This window comes from Octopus bimaculoides, chromosome 1 (genome assembly GCF_001194135.2).
Source record: "Octopus bimaculoides isolate UCB-OBI-ISO-001 chromosome 1, ASM119413v2, whole genome shotgun sequence".
Lineage (NCBI taxonomy): Eukaryota > Metazoa > Mollusca > Cephalopoda > Octopoda > Octopodidae > Octopus > Octopus bimaculoides.
The window spans coordinates 127,334,210-127,351,452 of record NC_068981.1 but is presented as its reverse complement, the minus strand read 5'-3'; the positions used below and the strand labels follow the sequence as shown (position 1 = coordinate 127,351,452).

Below are 17,243 nucleotides of genomic sequence, written 5' to 3'. Positions count from 1 at the left end.
TATATATATATATATATATATATATATATATATATATATATATATTACATATACCTCTCTATATATAAACACATATATATACATATATAAACATAAATCTCTCTCTATATATATATACATGTATATATATATATTCGCCATGATAGATCGCTGACCACTACACACATTTTTTTCTCTCCTTGTTTCTTTCTGTGTTCCTTTTTGTGGAAGAGCGTAGGCTCGAAATGTTAAAGACTTTCTCAATTCCTGAGTGTTATACTAATACATCTATTTGTTTTCTACATCACCTGTCTTCGTCTGTTGTTTTTTTGTGAATTCTCCCTATACATCCATACATATACATATATACTATACATATACATTTATATATATACATATATACTTAGTATGTATGTATGTGAGATAATAGTTTCAGTATTAAAAGTTAAACTATCAAAGTGAAAGTATCTGACATTACAATAGAGAGATTGCGCTGGGCTCGCATTAGGCAAGTTGAAAATTTTTTGGCCCATTTCACTACACGGACTCTAAGTAAGGCATGTGTAAAATTTGAATGAAATCGGTTGTGTAGTTCTTGAGTTTTAGGGATTCACATAGGCAGACATACAGACTGACACATTCTCATCTTTATGTATATAGATGACAAAGATGCCTATTATATTCAGTATGTGCATAATTACTTATGTCAGACACAAATAGTGATTATATATATATATATATATATATGGACAGGAACAAAAATAATGAAGTAATGTTTTTTAATAATGGCTTATATAGCAGGATAATTTTGGAAGTGCAGCAGTAATTGATAAACAAGACATATTTTGAAGGAGAAGGTCAACAGAATAGATAGATTGATAGATTGCTAGAAGAATAAATTAACAAATGTGGGTCATTCTTTATTGAAGCAGTTATACACATTAGATGTAAAACTCAGAACACAGAACTCATTGATTCGCTGCAGTAGATACTTTAGCACATAGACAACATGGAACTCATCTACATCTATATATACATTTCTAGTTAGTAAGGTAGTGTTTTCTGCATATGTTTGTGCATCGGTTCTCCTTCATTGTTCTTGATCAGTTGATCAAGAATGTTTTCCTAGTGTCTGTATACAGCCTTAAAGTCCTCTCAGAAAAGCTCAGCATCTTAAAGCCTGTGATCTAATTATCTTCTCCTTTCATCTGTTTAAGTTCCTTTCCTAATTTTTTGTATGTCAATGATCTAGTTACATACAAGGCATCATGACCAGCTAGTCGTATTCTTTGTCCCACATGTGTGTGAGCATGCATGCACATTAGCCTTTTTACTACAAGCATACAACCTTTGTACAATGCAGTTCAGCATGTATTTATTTTCCAGCATTTTAGTAAAGCAGTTCAGATTTAAATGCAGTGAAATTTCGTAAGCAAAATTTTGCATGCATTTTGTTCTATTAAGTCACCCAACCTGCTAGAAATAACAGTGAAATCTCACTCAAATTACACCCTACTATCTGTAAAAATGACACACTAGATAATATAGTTTCCCCAGATTATCAAGAATTATCTGAGGCCAAATAATGACAATGACTTTGAAATAAGTTGCTGTTAGTTAAGTGAATATAGTGTCAACCTAATGGATGTGTCTTCTCATCAATGCTTTAAGTACTTAAATCTCACTTGTTCAGTTTCCCTAAACATAGTATATATCAATTTCAAATTTTGGCACAAGGTCAGCAATTTCTGGAAAGGGACAAGTCGATTACATTGATTCCAGTGCATGACTGGTACTTATTTTATTGACTCTAAAAGGATGAAAAGCAAAGTTAACTTCAATGGAATTTGAACTCAGAACGTGAAGACAGACAAAATGCCACTAAGCATTTTGTCCATCATGCTAACAATTCTACCAGTTTGCCGCCTTAAATGTAGTATATACAGATAAATACATCTTAGCCCTAGAAAGTGCTATCTCATGGCCAAAAAAAGGGACAAATTAGCTTATATAACAAACTTTATGTTTCCTTTGTGCCAAGAAAGACAGCAGAAAGTTATTCCAGCACCTACTTTCACACTAGAGCTCCCAAATTTCCCCTCATTTCTCTCTCATTGCAATTTTGTTTTGATAAAGGTTTCTGATAACAAGCTGTATAGATTGGTTAGTGTACCTTATCACAAACAAGCATCTTCCATTACCAAGTTGTATAATCACACACAAAGGGCTCCACACAATAATGACTTTATTGTAGTAAGAAATAGAAAGAAGATGGTTTAATGATTTACGTAGGACTAATGTTGAGGAATCTCAGGTACAAAGGTAAGATTGTTACAGATTACAGTACATAATTATGTATCTACAATCATTTTTCTTTCTTCAAATATAAAAAAATAAACATGGATACCAACAGTATAATTTCAGACAAGAAATTCCGTTAAATCTCTTACAAGGGAAAAAAAATCCTCACCCTAACCCCATCTTAAACAGACTCCCTGTTTAAGATGGGCACACAACCATCTTAAACAGGGAGTCTCTTCAGGTCAAGTCACTACTTCTCTGTATTGAAAAGTCATAGCTCCAGTACTACAGACATGTGATTAGAATGTCACAGGAAAGAATCACAAAATAGATTCTTCAAACCAAGCCAACCAGCAGGAAACCTAAGGTAGACCAAGAATGAAATGGTTGGATAATAGCCATAATCTCAGTTAGTAATGCTTAGGAATCTAACTAGAAAATGTAATGATGATTGCTTCTGATAGGAGGTACCTGGAGGAGATACTTGAGGACTCTGCTCTGACAGCACTCCCAGGAATAGTAGGCGAAGAAGATTGGATGGAAGGACAAAAACTAAATGCCACAAGTCCCTTCTACTATAGTCCCAGGCTGACCAAAGCCTTGTGAATGCATTTCATAGACAGAGACTGAAAGAAGCCTATCATGTGTGTGTGTTAATGTCTCCTTGCCTTGATATCATGTGATAGTTGTAAATAGATGTCACCGTTATGCAATGCAAGTAGTGTCCTTTGTTTCCACTATCCTGTGAAAACATGTCTGGCTATGAGGAAATATTACCTAACTTGGAAAAAGGTGAAGGTTGACAACAAAAAGGGCATCTGGCTGTAGAAAATCTGCCTCAGCAAAATTCTGTCTGAACCATACAAACATGGAATGAACATTGAAATGATGATGAGGATGATGATGAATCTTTTACACTTTTAACCCTTTCACATTTAAACTGGCCATATCCAGCCAGAATAGTTCAGTGTTTTATGTTCAAAATGACCAGATCTGGTTTCCTATACCTACCATATAATGTCATTCTAAAATAAATAATTCCATCATTGAAATCTAAAGATAATGCATGATTAATTCAAAACAATGCCAATGAATAAATATTACATTTGACAGAGTAATCTAAATGCTAAAGGGTTAATAATGATGATAATTCTTTGAAACAACTCCATCATTATGGAGGAATATTATTCATTGAATCAATAGCTAGCATATTATCAGGATTGTCCAATTGCTTATGAACCCTTGAGGATTATTCTTGCAATTTTCACTGTACAATGCAAACTCCCAAAAGATTCAGGCAAATTGCATCATTACCAGACCACAGGAGTGCAGTGAAACATTTTAACCTTTCATTGTAGATAATACTGTTAAGACATTAATCAGATCAAGATATTTACTAAATAAGTACAATTCCGAAATACTGTCATTGTATTGAGTCTCTTATTTTTGTATGGGAAGTTAAGAATCTGTATAAAGGAGATGAGGGAGGCATGAGATTAAGTACTCCACCCTATAAAACATTGCAATAGTAACAGAAATCTCAGTAGCAACTACAGAAATAAAAGGTCTATGTTTGACTGGGAGAAACAACAGTAGGAGGACACATGAAGGAACCTGGTGAAAACTTTTGGGAAATCAGGTCAAAGATGAATCTCCTGTTGATAAAAGCAACAAAAATTGGAAAAGGGTAAGCAAGGTATCCCAATTAATGAAAGAGAAGAGAAAATCTGTAATTTAAGTGTTAGGAACCTATGAGAGTAGAGTGATAAAACTGGTTTGTGGTGAAAGTAAAAAGTAAGATAGCATGGAAGGTGTGGTTATCATGATGATACCAGGGCAACAAAAGCATTTTTCAAATGGAAACTCATATTGTGAGTGCAAGATTCAATACAGAAAGAAAGTTGATTGCAGTTATCCAGGTCTATGCTCCTACAAATAACATGGACCAAAAAGAGAAAGAGAATTTTGACAACTGCTGTCATCAAGAGAGTGAAAAGAGAAAGGTTATTAAGAGCAATTTGAGTATGAAATTCGGAAGAAACAAGAAGGGGAAACAGCTTGCTATAGACACTCGTGGTCGGAGTGTAATGAAGAGGAATGTAGAATTTTACACAAACTGGAGTGCTTTTAATGATATATCTATCAAAAGTAGCATATTTCCCCACAACAAAATCTACTAAGTGATATGGATGCCACTGGACAAGAAAACAGAACACCAAATAGTCCACAGTATCATCTTCAGAAAAAGGAGCACAACTTGATTAATACTTGATGAAAGGAGTGGTGTGGCATTAGGTTGTTAATTAGTGCTAAGAAGGCAGGATCACTACTGCACCAGACAAATTACTTAGTGGCTGCCGAGGTCGACCTTGCTTTACATCCTTTCAAGATCGATAAAAGAAGTACCAGTTGAGCACTGAGGTCGATAGAATTAACTTCCTCCCCACTCAAATTTGCTGGCCTTGTGCCAAAATAAAAGATTATTTAGTGCTAAGAAAAGTCAAAATAAACAGAAGAGTCTTTGAAGATATGAGCAACAAACTGCACTATAAACACAACAGCCAGAAGATGAAAGAAAGCAAAGTAAAAGTATGTTATCAGAGAACTTCGGAAAAATTTATAAAAGCAATTGATGGGAAAAATAAATCTACAGTTAGATATTTCTGGAAAAAATTCAACATTATGGATACAGTAAATAATATTAGTTACATAATTGGTTGAAATGAAACCCTCAGCTGTGAAAATCATACGGCCAGACTGTACTGTGATTTGGCAGGTTTTTCCACCAGCAGAAACTCTACATCAAGCTTAGGAGATATTGTGGCACTGTCAACTGATGCAGGGTTGAAAAAGCTGTAGAAACTAATATGGTTGAGTTGCTAGGGTCCCAAAGAGAAACTTTGTCTAATGAACAGCTGATGATACCAGAACAAGAGTAAGCTTCAGTCAGAAGAAGGCATTCAACCATTACACTTCAGTTGAGTACCTAGGATATGACTAAAGGGTTGTGCATTATAGAGGTTTGTAAGTCTTTAGTGATAACGAATCTAATCGTGAAAGTGACATAAAAATTACAAGGTGTTTACAAGCTTAGCTGATGATGATGACCCTCAGAGAGGAAGATAGTATCCCGTTTTCTCCCAGTGACTCCTATTGTCCCACCATCACTTATTACACAGAAATCAACACCATTTGTGGTGAGTGTCCACTGTACTACGAAATTACTTATATGTTTATCTATTCCCCTAATGCATATCTCTTCAAATGTTTATGTATACATATTATACTGCGAGTGTTAAAAACAATATTTTCATGTCGAAAAAGTGGTTGTACTGCCTGTTTTCCCTCTCCCAAAAATTCTTCGGAATGCATTTAATTTATAACATGGAAATCGATGGAAAATAGGTTTCGCGTCAAATAGGTTACTGCAAAATTTGCAGGAACGCAGAAATCCATAATGCAAGGGATGCCTGTAGGTGATGATGGAATGATGAACACACACACACACACACACACACACACACACACACACACACAGACAGAATGTGAAATAAGGACATGTTTACACAACATACATTTGGCATGCATACAAGCAGTAAAACACAAGCCAACAGTTGCTTAAGCTGCTTGAAATAACAGCCGAAAACTCCCTCAGATCATATTCTTCTGCTTTGAAAAGGTAAGAGAAATTGGATAATAGAAAGTAAGATAAATTAAATCTGAAGAAAAAAAAGGGAGATATGGTCATACCAAGAATACTTTTGATAAGATATTTACTTGGTCAGGGCTAACCAGGAGCTAAACGATAAGCACTTCTGAAGGGTACGTGGTCGAGCGAGTGTGTGTATGTGTGTTCCTAGGTCAACTCTGATCGAGCAGAACTATAATCAAATTCATTCAAACCGTGACCACTACGTATTTTAAGAAGTATGTTTAGGACTCTATTGTACAATGTGTCCTTTAAGCGGGCAGGGTATGATTTGTAGGAGATTTAGCTGCTACTTTTAATAGGTCGAGCGAACAGGTGTAGTGTAATGGTTGTGTGCTTGACACACACACACAGAGCAAGAAAAAAAATCTAAAAAACAAATGCAGAAAAAAGTAGAATTCAGTTTCTTTTTATATTATTGATAAATAGAAGATGGTGGAACGAATTTTGTTTACATTATATATATATATATGAGAGAAGGGGAGGGGGAAACGACCAGTATATATGAGAGAGAGAGGTAGAGAGAGAGAGAGAGAGAGAGAGAAACGACCAGAAGCACACGTGAAGATAAACAGACATAAAAGAGAAGCCAAGAACAAGAGACAGATAGTGAATCAAAGCAACACATACATTCTCTCTCTCTCTCTCTCTCTCTCTCTCTTCCCTTCATCCGGTATTTACGTCCTATTTATAGATAAAAGAATCTCTTATCAATTAACCATTATTGTGAAGAACGTATTTCAAAACAAAAGCCCAGTTTAATCTCTGCGATGGACCCTATTCTCATCACATCGCGCCCATCTTAAACAATAATTCTTATCTGCCCAAGAAAAGGATTCCAACTGAATATATAGAGACAAAAAAGGCGTTTCATTATATGGTCACTTAAATCAATTTGAGAATGTATGATGGAAAGAAAAACTGACCATCATAGCAGTATTTAGATTTACAATGTAGCTGAGTTAGAATTATAAACCTAACTAAAAGAAATCGATAAATTTTCTTAAATATAAATAACCCTGCCAAGTCTCATGTCGATTGGTGGTGATCGCAACGGTTAGAGCAGTCAGGCCAAAATAAAAATAAAAAACGAAAGAGAAAAAGGCCACCCACCTGTCCGTGTGTGCCTTGAGAACTGAGAACTGCTGTTGGAGAATAGTTGAAACACTTGTATGTGTGTGATTATAGCAGTCCTACTACAGCTACTACTTGTAGTAATACCACGACTACTAATAATAACGGTGAATAAATATTGGCTGTGATGATAGTAGTAGTTGTAGTTGTAGTAGAAATAGTGATTTTTTTAGCAACGCCTTGTAGCTGCGTAGGTGGTACTGCAAATAGTCATGTTAGATTGTGCAGCAACAGTAAACGTAGTAGTAGTAATAACAATGACGGTGACTATAAACAGCGTAGGTGGTTATAGTAACCGTAGGGGGTACTCATAGCAATATTATGAGTAGTAACACCAATAGTAGAAGTAGTAGTAGTAGTAGTAGTAATGATAATGTTTTCTGATATAGGCACAAAGGCTGAAATCTGGAGGAGGGGAATAGACGATCAAACTAACCCTAGTATTTGACTGGTACTTTAGTTTATGAATTACCCCACCACCTACTCCCAACGGATAAATGACAAAATTGAACTCAGTGGAATTTGAACTCTAGAAGGTTAAAGAGCCAGAAGAAATACTGCAAGGTATTTTGTCCGATGCTTAGCAATCTTAGGGATAACAGTAGTGGCATAGATAATTAATGAGTTGGTGCCTGGTGGTGGTTGTGGTTAACTTACTACTATTTCTTTTCTGAGTGGTTGAGAAGTCCACCTCTCTATCACAGTTTGAGGACAAGTGTCTTCTCTAGGTCTGATCCAGGTCAACCAAACCTTGCTAATGAAATTGGGTAGAAGTCTATGGAGTATTTGGTAGTTCTATAGAACAAACTAAAGGAACCCGTGTTCAATGAAAGATGTGTGATACATTCACACACAGATATTGTATTTATCTATGTAAATAATTATACAGGGAAATGAAGCTATAGTAACAGTTGGACATGTCGGAAATAGGAAGAGTGAAATAAGAGCAGGGAATCAGTAGAAATAGAAAATAAAGAGAAATATACTATGTAAGGGAAGAAAAAAGAGAGAGAAAAGTGAATAAGGAAAGAGGAAAAAGAAAAGCAAAACCAGAATGGAAGTAGGGTAGAGAGAGAGAGAGAGAGAGAGAGATGAGAGAAAAGAGAAGATATTGAAGGAAGAAAGTTGAGAGAATGACAGTGGGGATGGTGGAATGTTACATCATTTTAGAGATAAAATACTGCAGCTGCTTGAAAGAAGAAAGGACTCTTATATGAAGTAAATTATGGTGTGTTAGAGTGAGAGGTAGAGAGATAGAGAAAGAGAGCAAGGTGTGGGGTGAGATTTACAAAGAACAAACAGAATCAAAGAAGTAAAAGTAAACATGAAGAAAAAACCCCCACACAAAAAAAAACAAAGCTTGATTTCCCAACCACATGACCAGAAGTTCTAATATTGTTATAATTACTAAGTGATGCCAACTTCTCCCAGGTAAAGCAAATCAGTTTCCATTCCTGTTTGATGGTTAGTAGTAAGAATTACCCCAAGTTATACAATATATATGTGTGTGTGTGTGTGTGTTATGTGGAAAGAAATAAGTTCAAAACAGAACAATTCAAACTTTTTGAGAGGTCCAAAAAGAGAGAAAAAAATGATTTCTAATAAAGATTCATCATATTCATAAAAAGCAGCCAGAGCAAGTAATAAGAATATGAAAATAGTAGTTGAAAAATATTGTTATAAGTATAAATATACCATAAACAATTATATAAAAATGGAGGAGAAAAAGATGCATCAAAATTAGATTTAATGCAAAATTTGGATTCATTAAATCTAATTTTGAGGCAACATCTTTTTCTCCTCCATTTTTATATAATTGTTTATGGTATATTTATACCTATAATGATCACTAGTTTTATATATATAGGAAGAGAGAGAGAGAGAGAGAGTATTGGTACAACAAAGCACCAATGTGAATGTGTATAGAATAATATATCAGATGAATAAAGTTAAAACATGGTCTGGTTTTCATGTTTTTTATTATGGTATTTTAACATTAAAAAACATGAAAACCAGACACACACATACATCTCGTTGTCATTGGCTGTCCATTGTAGATTGATGATGATTGTTCTGTTCAGAAATCTCAGAACAAAATGCCTTTGGAATGGTGAGTGAGGCAGTTGTCATCGTCTCTCCACAAGACTGCATCTCTGGGCCCCCACATCAAGTACTAAGTGGTATACAAGAGATCAATGAGCATGGTCAATGATGAGGCTACCCTGCAGTAGCCACTCACTAGCTAGTTGATGCCCAACCATTGTCTGATGGTACAGAGCCTTCTGCTTGGCCACAAAAGCCTTCAGGCCATTGGTCTAGGACCCCTCTACTTTGTCAGTTATCCAACATCCTGCTGCTGATTCCTTCACCATATCCCTAGTATAGGAGACTAAGAGGGTTGTCAGCACTTGTTCAAGGTGCCACCTCTGTCTACAGACAGAGGGAGTGACTTACTCTGCCTTTTACAACCTGCCACTAATATGGGTACTATATGTGTGTGTGTGTAGGTCAGTTGTCCATAAGTCAGAAATATAAAAAAAAGCACACTTTAAAAGAAATTTTGAGTAGTTATATTTGTCAAGTAGTATATCATTGTTTATAACATATAACTGTTCAGAAAGTTACCATTAGTGTAACATCTTATTGCACTTGGCCTATATTGCCAAAGTGCGTAAAACTAATGGTAACTTTCTAACTGGTTATATCCATAACAAAGGATATACTACATAAAATATAACTGCAAAAATGTCCCACCCATTTGTTCATGATGAACAGATATATTTTAGAGATACAAAAAGAGTAAAACTGATTGAGTGTATAGTACTAGAGTTATACTTGGTGAAGAGTCAACAGTATCCCATATTACCCGCACTACAATGGGTTCTATCTCATAATGGCTTGGCACACCTAACTGTAATTAGTCACTCTAAGCCAGTGACTCTCAACCTTTGCACTATTAATCTTTCACCATTTAAATGGATTTTCCAACAGACCCTTGAAAAATTTGTCTACTTAATAAACCAATTCTGTTAACAATTTAATTTTCCAAGTTTCATCTCTAAACTAAGCAATACATGTAACTGAGTAATTATGCATTTTACACTGCAGCGTTTTTAAAATTATGAACACAACACAGAAACACCCTAGTACTACATCTGTGGACACAGAGAGGCCTGAAAATTCAAAGTTGGAAACCACTGCCCTATTTGAAGTTGCGGCCACAGAATTCAATGAATTTTGAGACGTCATTCACATATTTAGAATGATGAACAGTTAAGCTATCAATCTAAAATCATAAATTCAAACCTTACTGGAGCTACAGTGTAGTACTTCATAAGCAAGGCACTTTATTCTGTTAAGCGTTTGATCAATTCAAGAAAGCTATAATTTTCAGTTCAAGTGATTACTGTTAATAAAGCGGCCTAGCTGTAAAAAATACTAGCTCTGATTTCAACAATATATCAGTATCCTCAAACTTATAGAAAACACATACTACAGATATAGGTGATGGACTGGCAGACTCACCAGAACATCAGGTAAAAATACTTGTGGCATTTGATTATTTCCCTTTATCTTCAATGTTAAAATTCTACTGCGGCCAACTTTGCCTTTCATTCTTCCAAGGTCAATAAAATAAAGTACCAATAAAGTACTGATGTTGATTTAATATTCTTATAAATTAATCCTAGATGTGAATGGAATTATAACAGAAGAACAAGACATAGATACACCAATAAAGAAGAACAGTTGTAAAAATCTCTATATAGCTTCTGGCAGTACCTCACCGTGACCACAGCTTTTGGGCTGAAACGCATAAAAGAATAGCTCAAAAGCTTAATGGAAAATGAAGTACTGAACTGCCTGAGTGCAAGTCTGTTTTGTAACCATGTGGGTTTGATTACACTGTATAGCACTTTTGTAATTGTCTTCTACAACAACTCTTGATGGTGATGATAATGACTTATTTGGGGAGCAATTACAGTGATCTCAGTATTAAAAGATCAACAACTTGAAAGAGGAGCAAAAACAATAGATTTTCATGTGTGTGTGTGCATGCTCACTGAGAACTGAGATGAAAGCTTTCCCTTAAGCAACATACATATAACTTAGTCACATATAATAGTTATTTTTATGAACAAATTTTTAAAATTACTTTTTTAGACAAACTTTAGTTTGTCTTTTAATTATTTTTCTCTGTTGTTTGATGCCAGTGAAAGAAAAAAGTTGAGACAAAAAAAAAAAAAAGAATAATGAAAAATAAATTCTCAGATTAACATTCTGTACCAGAAATAAATTTACTGTTTATTTGTTCATGCATTAGCAGCACCAAAAAGGAATACTCCCACCCAGTTAACAAGAAGACAAACTTGTATACCAAAGATGAGCTTGTTTGTTTGGATTTTACACAAAAAGAAAATGAAGGAAAAAAAGAGTGGATGAAGAAGAATAGTATGTTTAGTAAACTGTACCAATTACTATTGGCTTAAATTCAAGAGAAAGATCAGATCTGTTGTAAATTGTTTGTAAAAACAGAGTAGATGTTATAAAATGGAGTATCTAGGGACTAGAATTGAGCAAAAATATAACTGAATCTGTCCTTTATTGAGGTCTTCTACAATGCAGATTTTTGCATAAAATGTTACCATGGTTGGAACAGTTTCAACTAAAGCTATAAACAATGAAGTAGTATAATTTTTGTTAACCTTAGGGTTCAGAGAAACCTGTAAGTCTCTACTTTGTTTCCATTACACTTTGTAACTTCTAGCTAACATTTGTTAGCTTGGTCTGCTATTTGCACTATAAGGAGACTGAAGCCTTCAGTTGTAATCCAAGGACATTTGAAAGGTTATAGAATAGTTATATTTTGAGAAACATGCTTCAAGTTAGAAGCAGATTAATACCAATAACAAAGTATTTGGATGTCCATGGGAGAGTGACTAGTTCTCAGAAACAAATATATATGTTTCTAGGTTGATATTAAAATTTTGTTTAACCCTGAGACAGCCCAAACTGTGTTCATATTTGAATTAAATTCTCAATTAAAATTTCATAAATGAATATGATATGTGCTAGTCAATACTAGCATAAGATATATCCATATAAATGTTGCAGATATTTTACTAAGTCCCTCAAAATTCATAGTTATATTGAAAACTAATTGAAACATTGAGTTAACTCAAAAGAAGTGTAGTCACTAAAAGGTTAAATTGTTTACTGTCTCTCTGTCAGAATCAAAGTTGCACAACTTATTCATTAACATATAAAATCAGATCAGGAACTTATTAAAATACTTCTGAGAAGTCCCTTAGAATGTTGGGTTGTTAAAACAATAAATTTATTGTTTCACGATGCATTTATTGTTTGAACAATAAACGTATTGTTTTACATTAGTGTTCTCCTTTTAATAACAACATAAAAGAACAATGTTATTACCTACCACTTCAATTTCTGTTTTAGTAGTTTTACCAGAACTGTCCAGATCTTTAGCATTTCCACAACTGTGACTTCTTCTTAAAGGTCGTGGTATCATCCGATGAAAAAAACGTCTTTTCTGTTCTTTCTTGCGGCCATCATGGCTCTTCTCCATTTTGGAGACTTGTGACTGTGGATTTTCTGAAGAATCCGGATCATCCGAACATGAGTCGGTAAAGTGCACACAATGAACAGATCCGGCACACGCCGTTATGGTGGTGGAATCTCTACACAGATACTGTCCGTTTCTGGAGATATCTTTGTCTAGTACAGAGTCAACTGAGATCTCTATAGTTGACTCATAATTTAATTCTCCACTTTTTGTTTTATGGTGATTTACTAATGTCCGATGTTTAGCTTTCCTTTTCTCCTGACAAACACATGCTTTTTTATCGTTGTGTAAGATGACTTTTCTTGGTAAATGTTCTGATGAAGAACCAATATGACATTTGTTGAGTAATTCACCTGAAATAATGGATGGTTCCAATGGGACAGATGTCTGACTACTTGTTGTAACTTGTTGAGACCAACTTGAAGAAGCTGTTGTATTTTTATTATTGTATATTTGGGGGTTCATTAACTGTCTTATGAAATATTCCAATTCATTCTCTGTCCAACCTTTTGATCCAGAATTTGAAGATGACGAATCCTCCAGATGGACACCCTTGAAATAGAATTAAAAATAAAAATTTAATTTGATTACATTAGGTAGAAATAAAATTTTACTGACACTTAAAAATAAATATTTTTACAGCAATTAATATTTATTCAGGATGTGTATAGTTGAATATATCAATAAACTCAAAATGAAGACATTTGTACCATCTGAAATACAATTGAAATTCGAATGTGTTCCATTTAAGCAGTTGCAGATAGAATTTCAAAGTTAAATTGACAATAATTGATTTGGCACTGAAATCATAGGAATGCATGTTTTTCGGATTCTATATTTCAGGTAAAAACTAAAAAACTAAAAGAAAAAAAAAAATCTGTTTTGGCAACCAGGTAAAAACTAGTAACCACTGCAGAGTATTCTGAAACACACAATGGATATTGTTTCATAATTATTGGTGTTTATGATGACATAAAGAGTAAAAAAAACAGCTGTAGGTCAGAATAAACAAGCTAATTGTATGTCCAATTAATACCGGCCTTTTTAATAATTCCACATTTGAACTCTATTGAGCTGAGAGCCTTACCACGAATACCTTTCACAAGTTTCTGACTTTGTCCACTACTAAATAAGTGCATGACTTGTGATGACTTTTGCACCAATAAAAAAGATGCTAGTGTATTGCCGAAATATGTGGAAATAGTTACAATTGTTTCATATTCAAATTGGCTTACCTGAGGCCCAAATCTCTCTACCTTCAACCTATCTGTGTTGTCCAGGCTATACTCTGTATTTTAACGTAGCTCTGAAATGTAGTGTCTGTACAAATATAGAATTCTCTATGCACTATTCACTTCTCTCATCTGGACTTCAATTACCAACTAGCTCTAGCCACTTTGATTTAGATATTTCTGATTTAGACATCCCCAAACACACCCAATCCATATCAAGCTGTTTGACAATCTCACTTCGTACACTGATGACACCCACCTCACATTACCAATCCCACCCAGTGTGATGACTTCATCGTACTTGGGGAATTCAATGTATATAATTCCCCCGGGCCCTCACACTCCTTCCATACCAACACTGCTGGCACAGAGGCCGAATTGTTTATCATTGCAAACTGTCTGCACCATTTAATATCCATATCTATTCATATCTCTGATAGACATATCAACACACAAAATACCATTGATCTTTTTATTACCTTCACACACAGCTTTTATTCATGTATTACTATCTTTGCACTCATTGGATTGTCCAATCACTGTTTAATAACAGCAACATACTGCACATCCTTCTACTGTACAACACTCAAACCCTTTTAATGTTTAGACTTGCTAACTGGTCAGAGTTCCTTCAGTTCTATGCAGACAATCCCTGGCAGCAAATGTGTTTCATACTCAACCCATTTAAGACAAATAAGTGCTTGACTGAAACTATTCTCTGAGGTCTGTCCATTTCTACTATTCACTTGTCCAAATCCCCAAATTTCCAAATAGTATTTAATTGCTCAGTTTAATACCACAACCTGAACTGTGGTGCTTTTAATAGTGACATAGTTAAAACTCTGTTGCAAACATTTAAGTCAGATCTCCTGTTTGAGGAGATCTTCTCTCCTTCTATTACACCAGTCTTGGAGGTCTTGTAAAGCAGGGATCCTCTGTCACTGGGCTATGGATCCTTTGGTACTGGGCCACAAAGAAAGAATAAATTTGTAAACTTTATTTCTATTTTATTGACTATCATAATCTGCAAAGTGTTTTTTGTATTATACATGTAATAATTTATTGTGTTTTGTTATGAATGTGATCCTCAGTCTGTTGAAAACCTGTCTTGCATGAAACTGGTCCGTGGTGCAAAAAAGGTTGGGGACTGCTGCTATAATGGGTTCAAGGGCACTACCTTTCCTCCGTACTATAATAATAATAATAATAATAATAATAATAATAATAATAATAATAATAATCGACCCAACATTCAACTGGTACTTATTTTATCAACCCTGAAAGGATGAAAGGCAAAGTCGACCTTGGTGGAATTTGAACTCAGAATGTAAAAGCAGATGAAAAGCTGCTAAGTATTTTGTCCAGTGTGTTAACTCTCAGTTCATGGCTTTAATAACAACAACAAATATTTTCAAAAATGGTGTTGTGTTGCAACAGAACATATAAAGAACACTGTCTGCAATTTCTCTGCAACCATAAAACCTGCAAAACTACCACCAGAAATGCAAGAGGATGCTTTTGTATATTGCATAGCAGATAAAATGAGGTAAGCAAGATTATAAGCCTTGCTTTGAGGCACAGTACTATGAATCATTACATATTACATATGCCACTCAGACAGGGGACTGAGGCAGTCCATCTTGATTGTAATATCTAGTGAAATTCGCTGCTTGTGTTTTGCAATTAACTTTAAAAAAAAAAAAAAAAAATGAGAAATTTGGTGATTCAATAAGGAAACTGAGTCAAAATCAAACTGGTGTTTGGAACATAACAAAAGGGACTTACATATACAAAATTATTATATGAATACTTTAACATAAGAAATTTTATTATAGAACCAGAGAGACTCTCATACAGGTTATTATCAAAGGAATCAAGTGTCTGGTAAGAAATATATATAAGATGAAAAGTACATAGCTTTGAGTTCAGTCCCACTGCATGGCACCTCTGGCAAGTGTCTTCTACTACAGCTCATTGTTTATATAACTAATAATTGACTTTTACTGGGCTTCATGGTTTGATATCAAAATAAATAAATAAAAGAAAAAGCTATCATTCTTTTTGTATCAGTGACTGAATCAATCACTCAATCAATCCTTGCCTACATTATTGGTTGATATTTTACAGACTTAAAGGAATTTGAAACCCAGAACAGTGAGGCATCAAACTAGGTACAGTATAGCATAGCTGTCCAGACCCAGCACTTGACAATAACAATAATGATAATAATAATAATAATCACTAATTGAATTATTGATTTTATTTTGCATGGGAAGAGAACCCACAAGACCCTTTTATTCAAAAAAGGGATAGTGATATAGCTGATTGAAATTAGGGCTTAATATTACTGATGGTAAAATTTTATCCAAGAGCAACAAAATAGAAATGCCAAGTTAAGTCAAGTCAATTCTACTATGATTTGAATGTAGAAATGTAACGTATTTAGTTTGAGGTGTTATTTGCACTAAGTTCCACATTCCTGACAAAATTTCAAAAAAATGTTTGAAGAATGATAATACAGTATGAAGTCTCTTGCTGAAATTTACTTTAAAAAAAAAAAAAAAAAAAAAAAAAAAAATCACCCTGAGTTTATGCACACCCAAAAAGAATTAAGATAATTAAATACATAAAAAAATCTAACTAGAAAAATTAATGTTTAAAAAAAAATTTATGCAATGTGTTGAATATTCATTGTGGTAGATGTACATTAAAATGACTTTGCTAAAGCAAAATTAGCTTTAAAAAGACTTAATTACAAGTATTATACAAGTAGATTAAAATATTAGAATTGACAGTCAAGAAAAAGAACTAAATGTATTTGAATGTTTAAAAAAAATTCTTTAAAAAAAAGAAAGGAAATTTAGTGAAAATTGAAATAATAAATGAACAAACAAAATGTCAAAATTGCAACTAATATAACAGACAGTTCAAAGGTTGTACTGAATGGCTACTGATGTAGACTGACGGCAACGAAAGAGTTAAAGTAAATTCTCAGGGTGCGAATTATGAATATACCAATATGGAAAATCCAGGGTTAAACTTTAGATGGAAATAAATGATAATTAATGCAAAATATTACAGATTTGAAGAGAAAACAGAATAAACACTGAAATTTTTACTAACCAGAATCAGAAATTTAAATAATACACCTTCTATGAGACAGCACTATTATAGCAGTATGTTGGCTGATACTACAGGGGTAAGTTGGTGTATGTGTGCATGTGCATGTGTGTATGTGTGCGCGTACGTCTAAATATGTATACACACAAAATTTGTTAGAGAGGATAGGAAGGAGTTACCAAGC

General features: G+C 34.1%; 1 protein-coding gene across 4 annotated transcripts in view; it reads right to left on the bottom strand.

The window, feature by feature from the left end:
- LOC106872769 (uncharacterized) overlaps nt 1-17,243 on the bottom strand; it is a 229,765-nt gene that overhangs the window by 12,613 nt on the left and 199,909 nt on the right. For 3 of the 4 annotated variants that reach the window (XM_052970214.1, XM_052970225.1, XM_014919863.2), the window contains exon 2: nt 12,561-13,259. In XM_052970214.1, the coding sequence (XP_052826174.1) occupies nt 12,561-13,259 (699 nt within the window). Of the gene's footprint in view, nt 1-12,560; nt 13,260-17,062; nt 17,188-17,243 lie in introns of those variants that run through there. The other variant, XM_014919864.2, reaches the window with a different exon arrangement.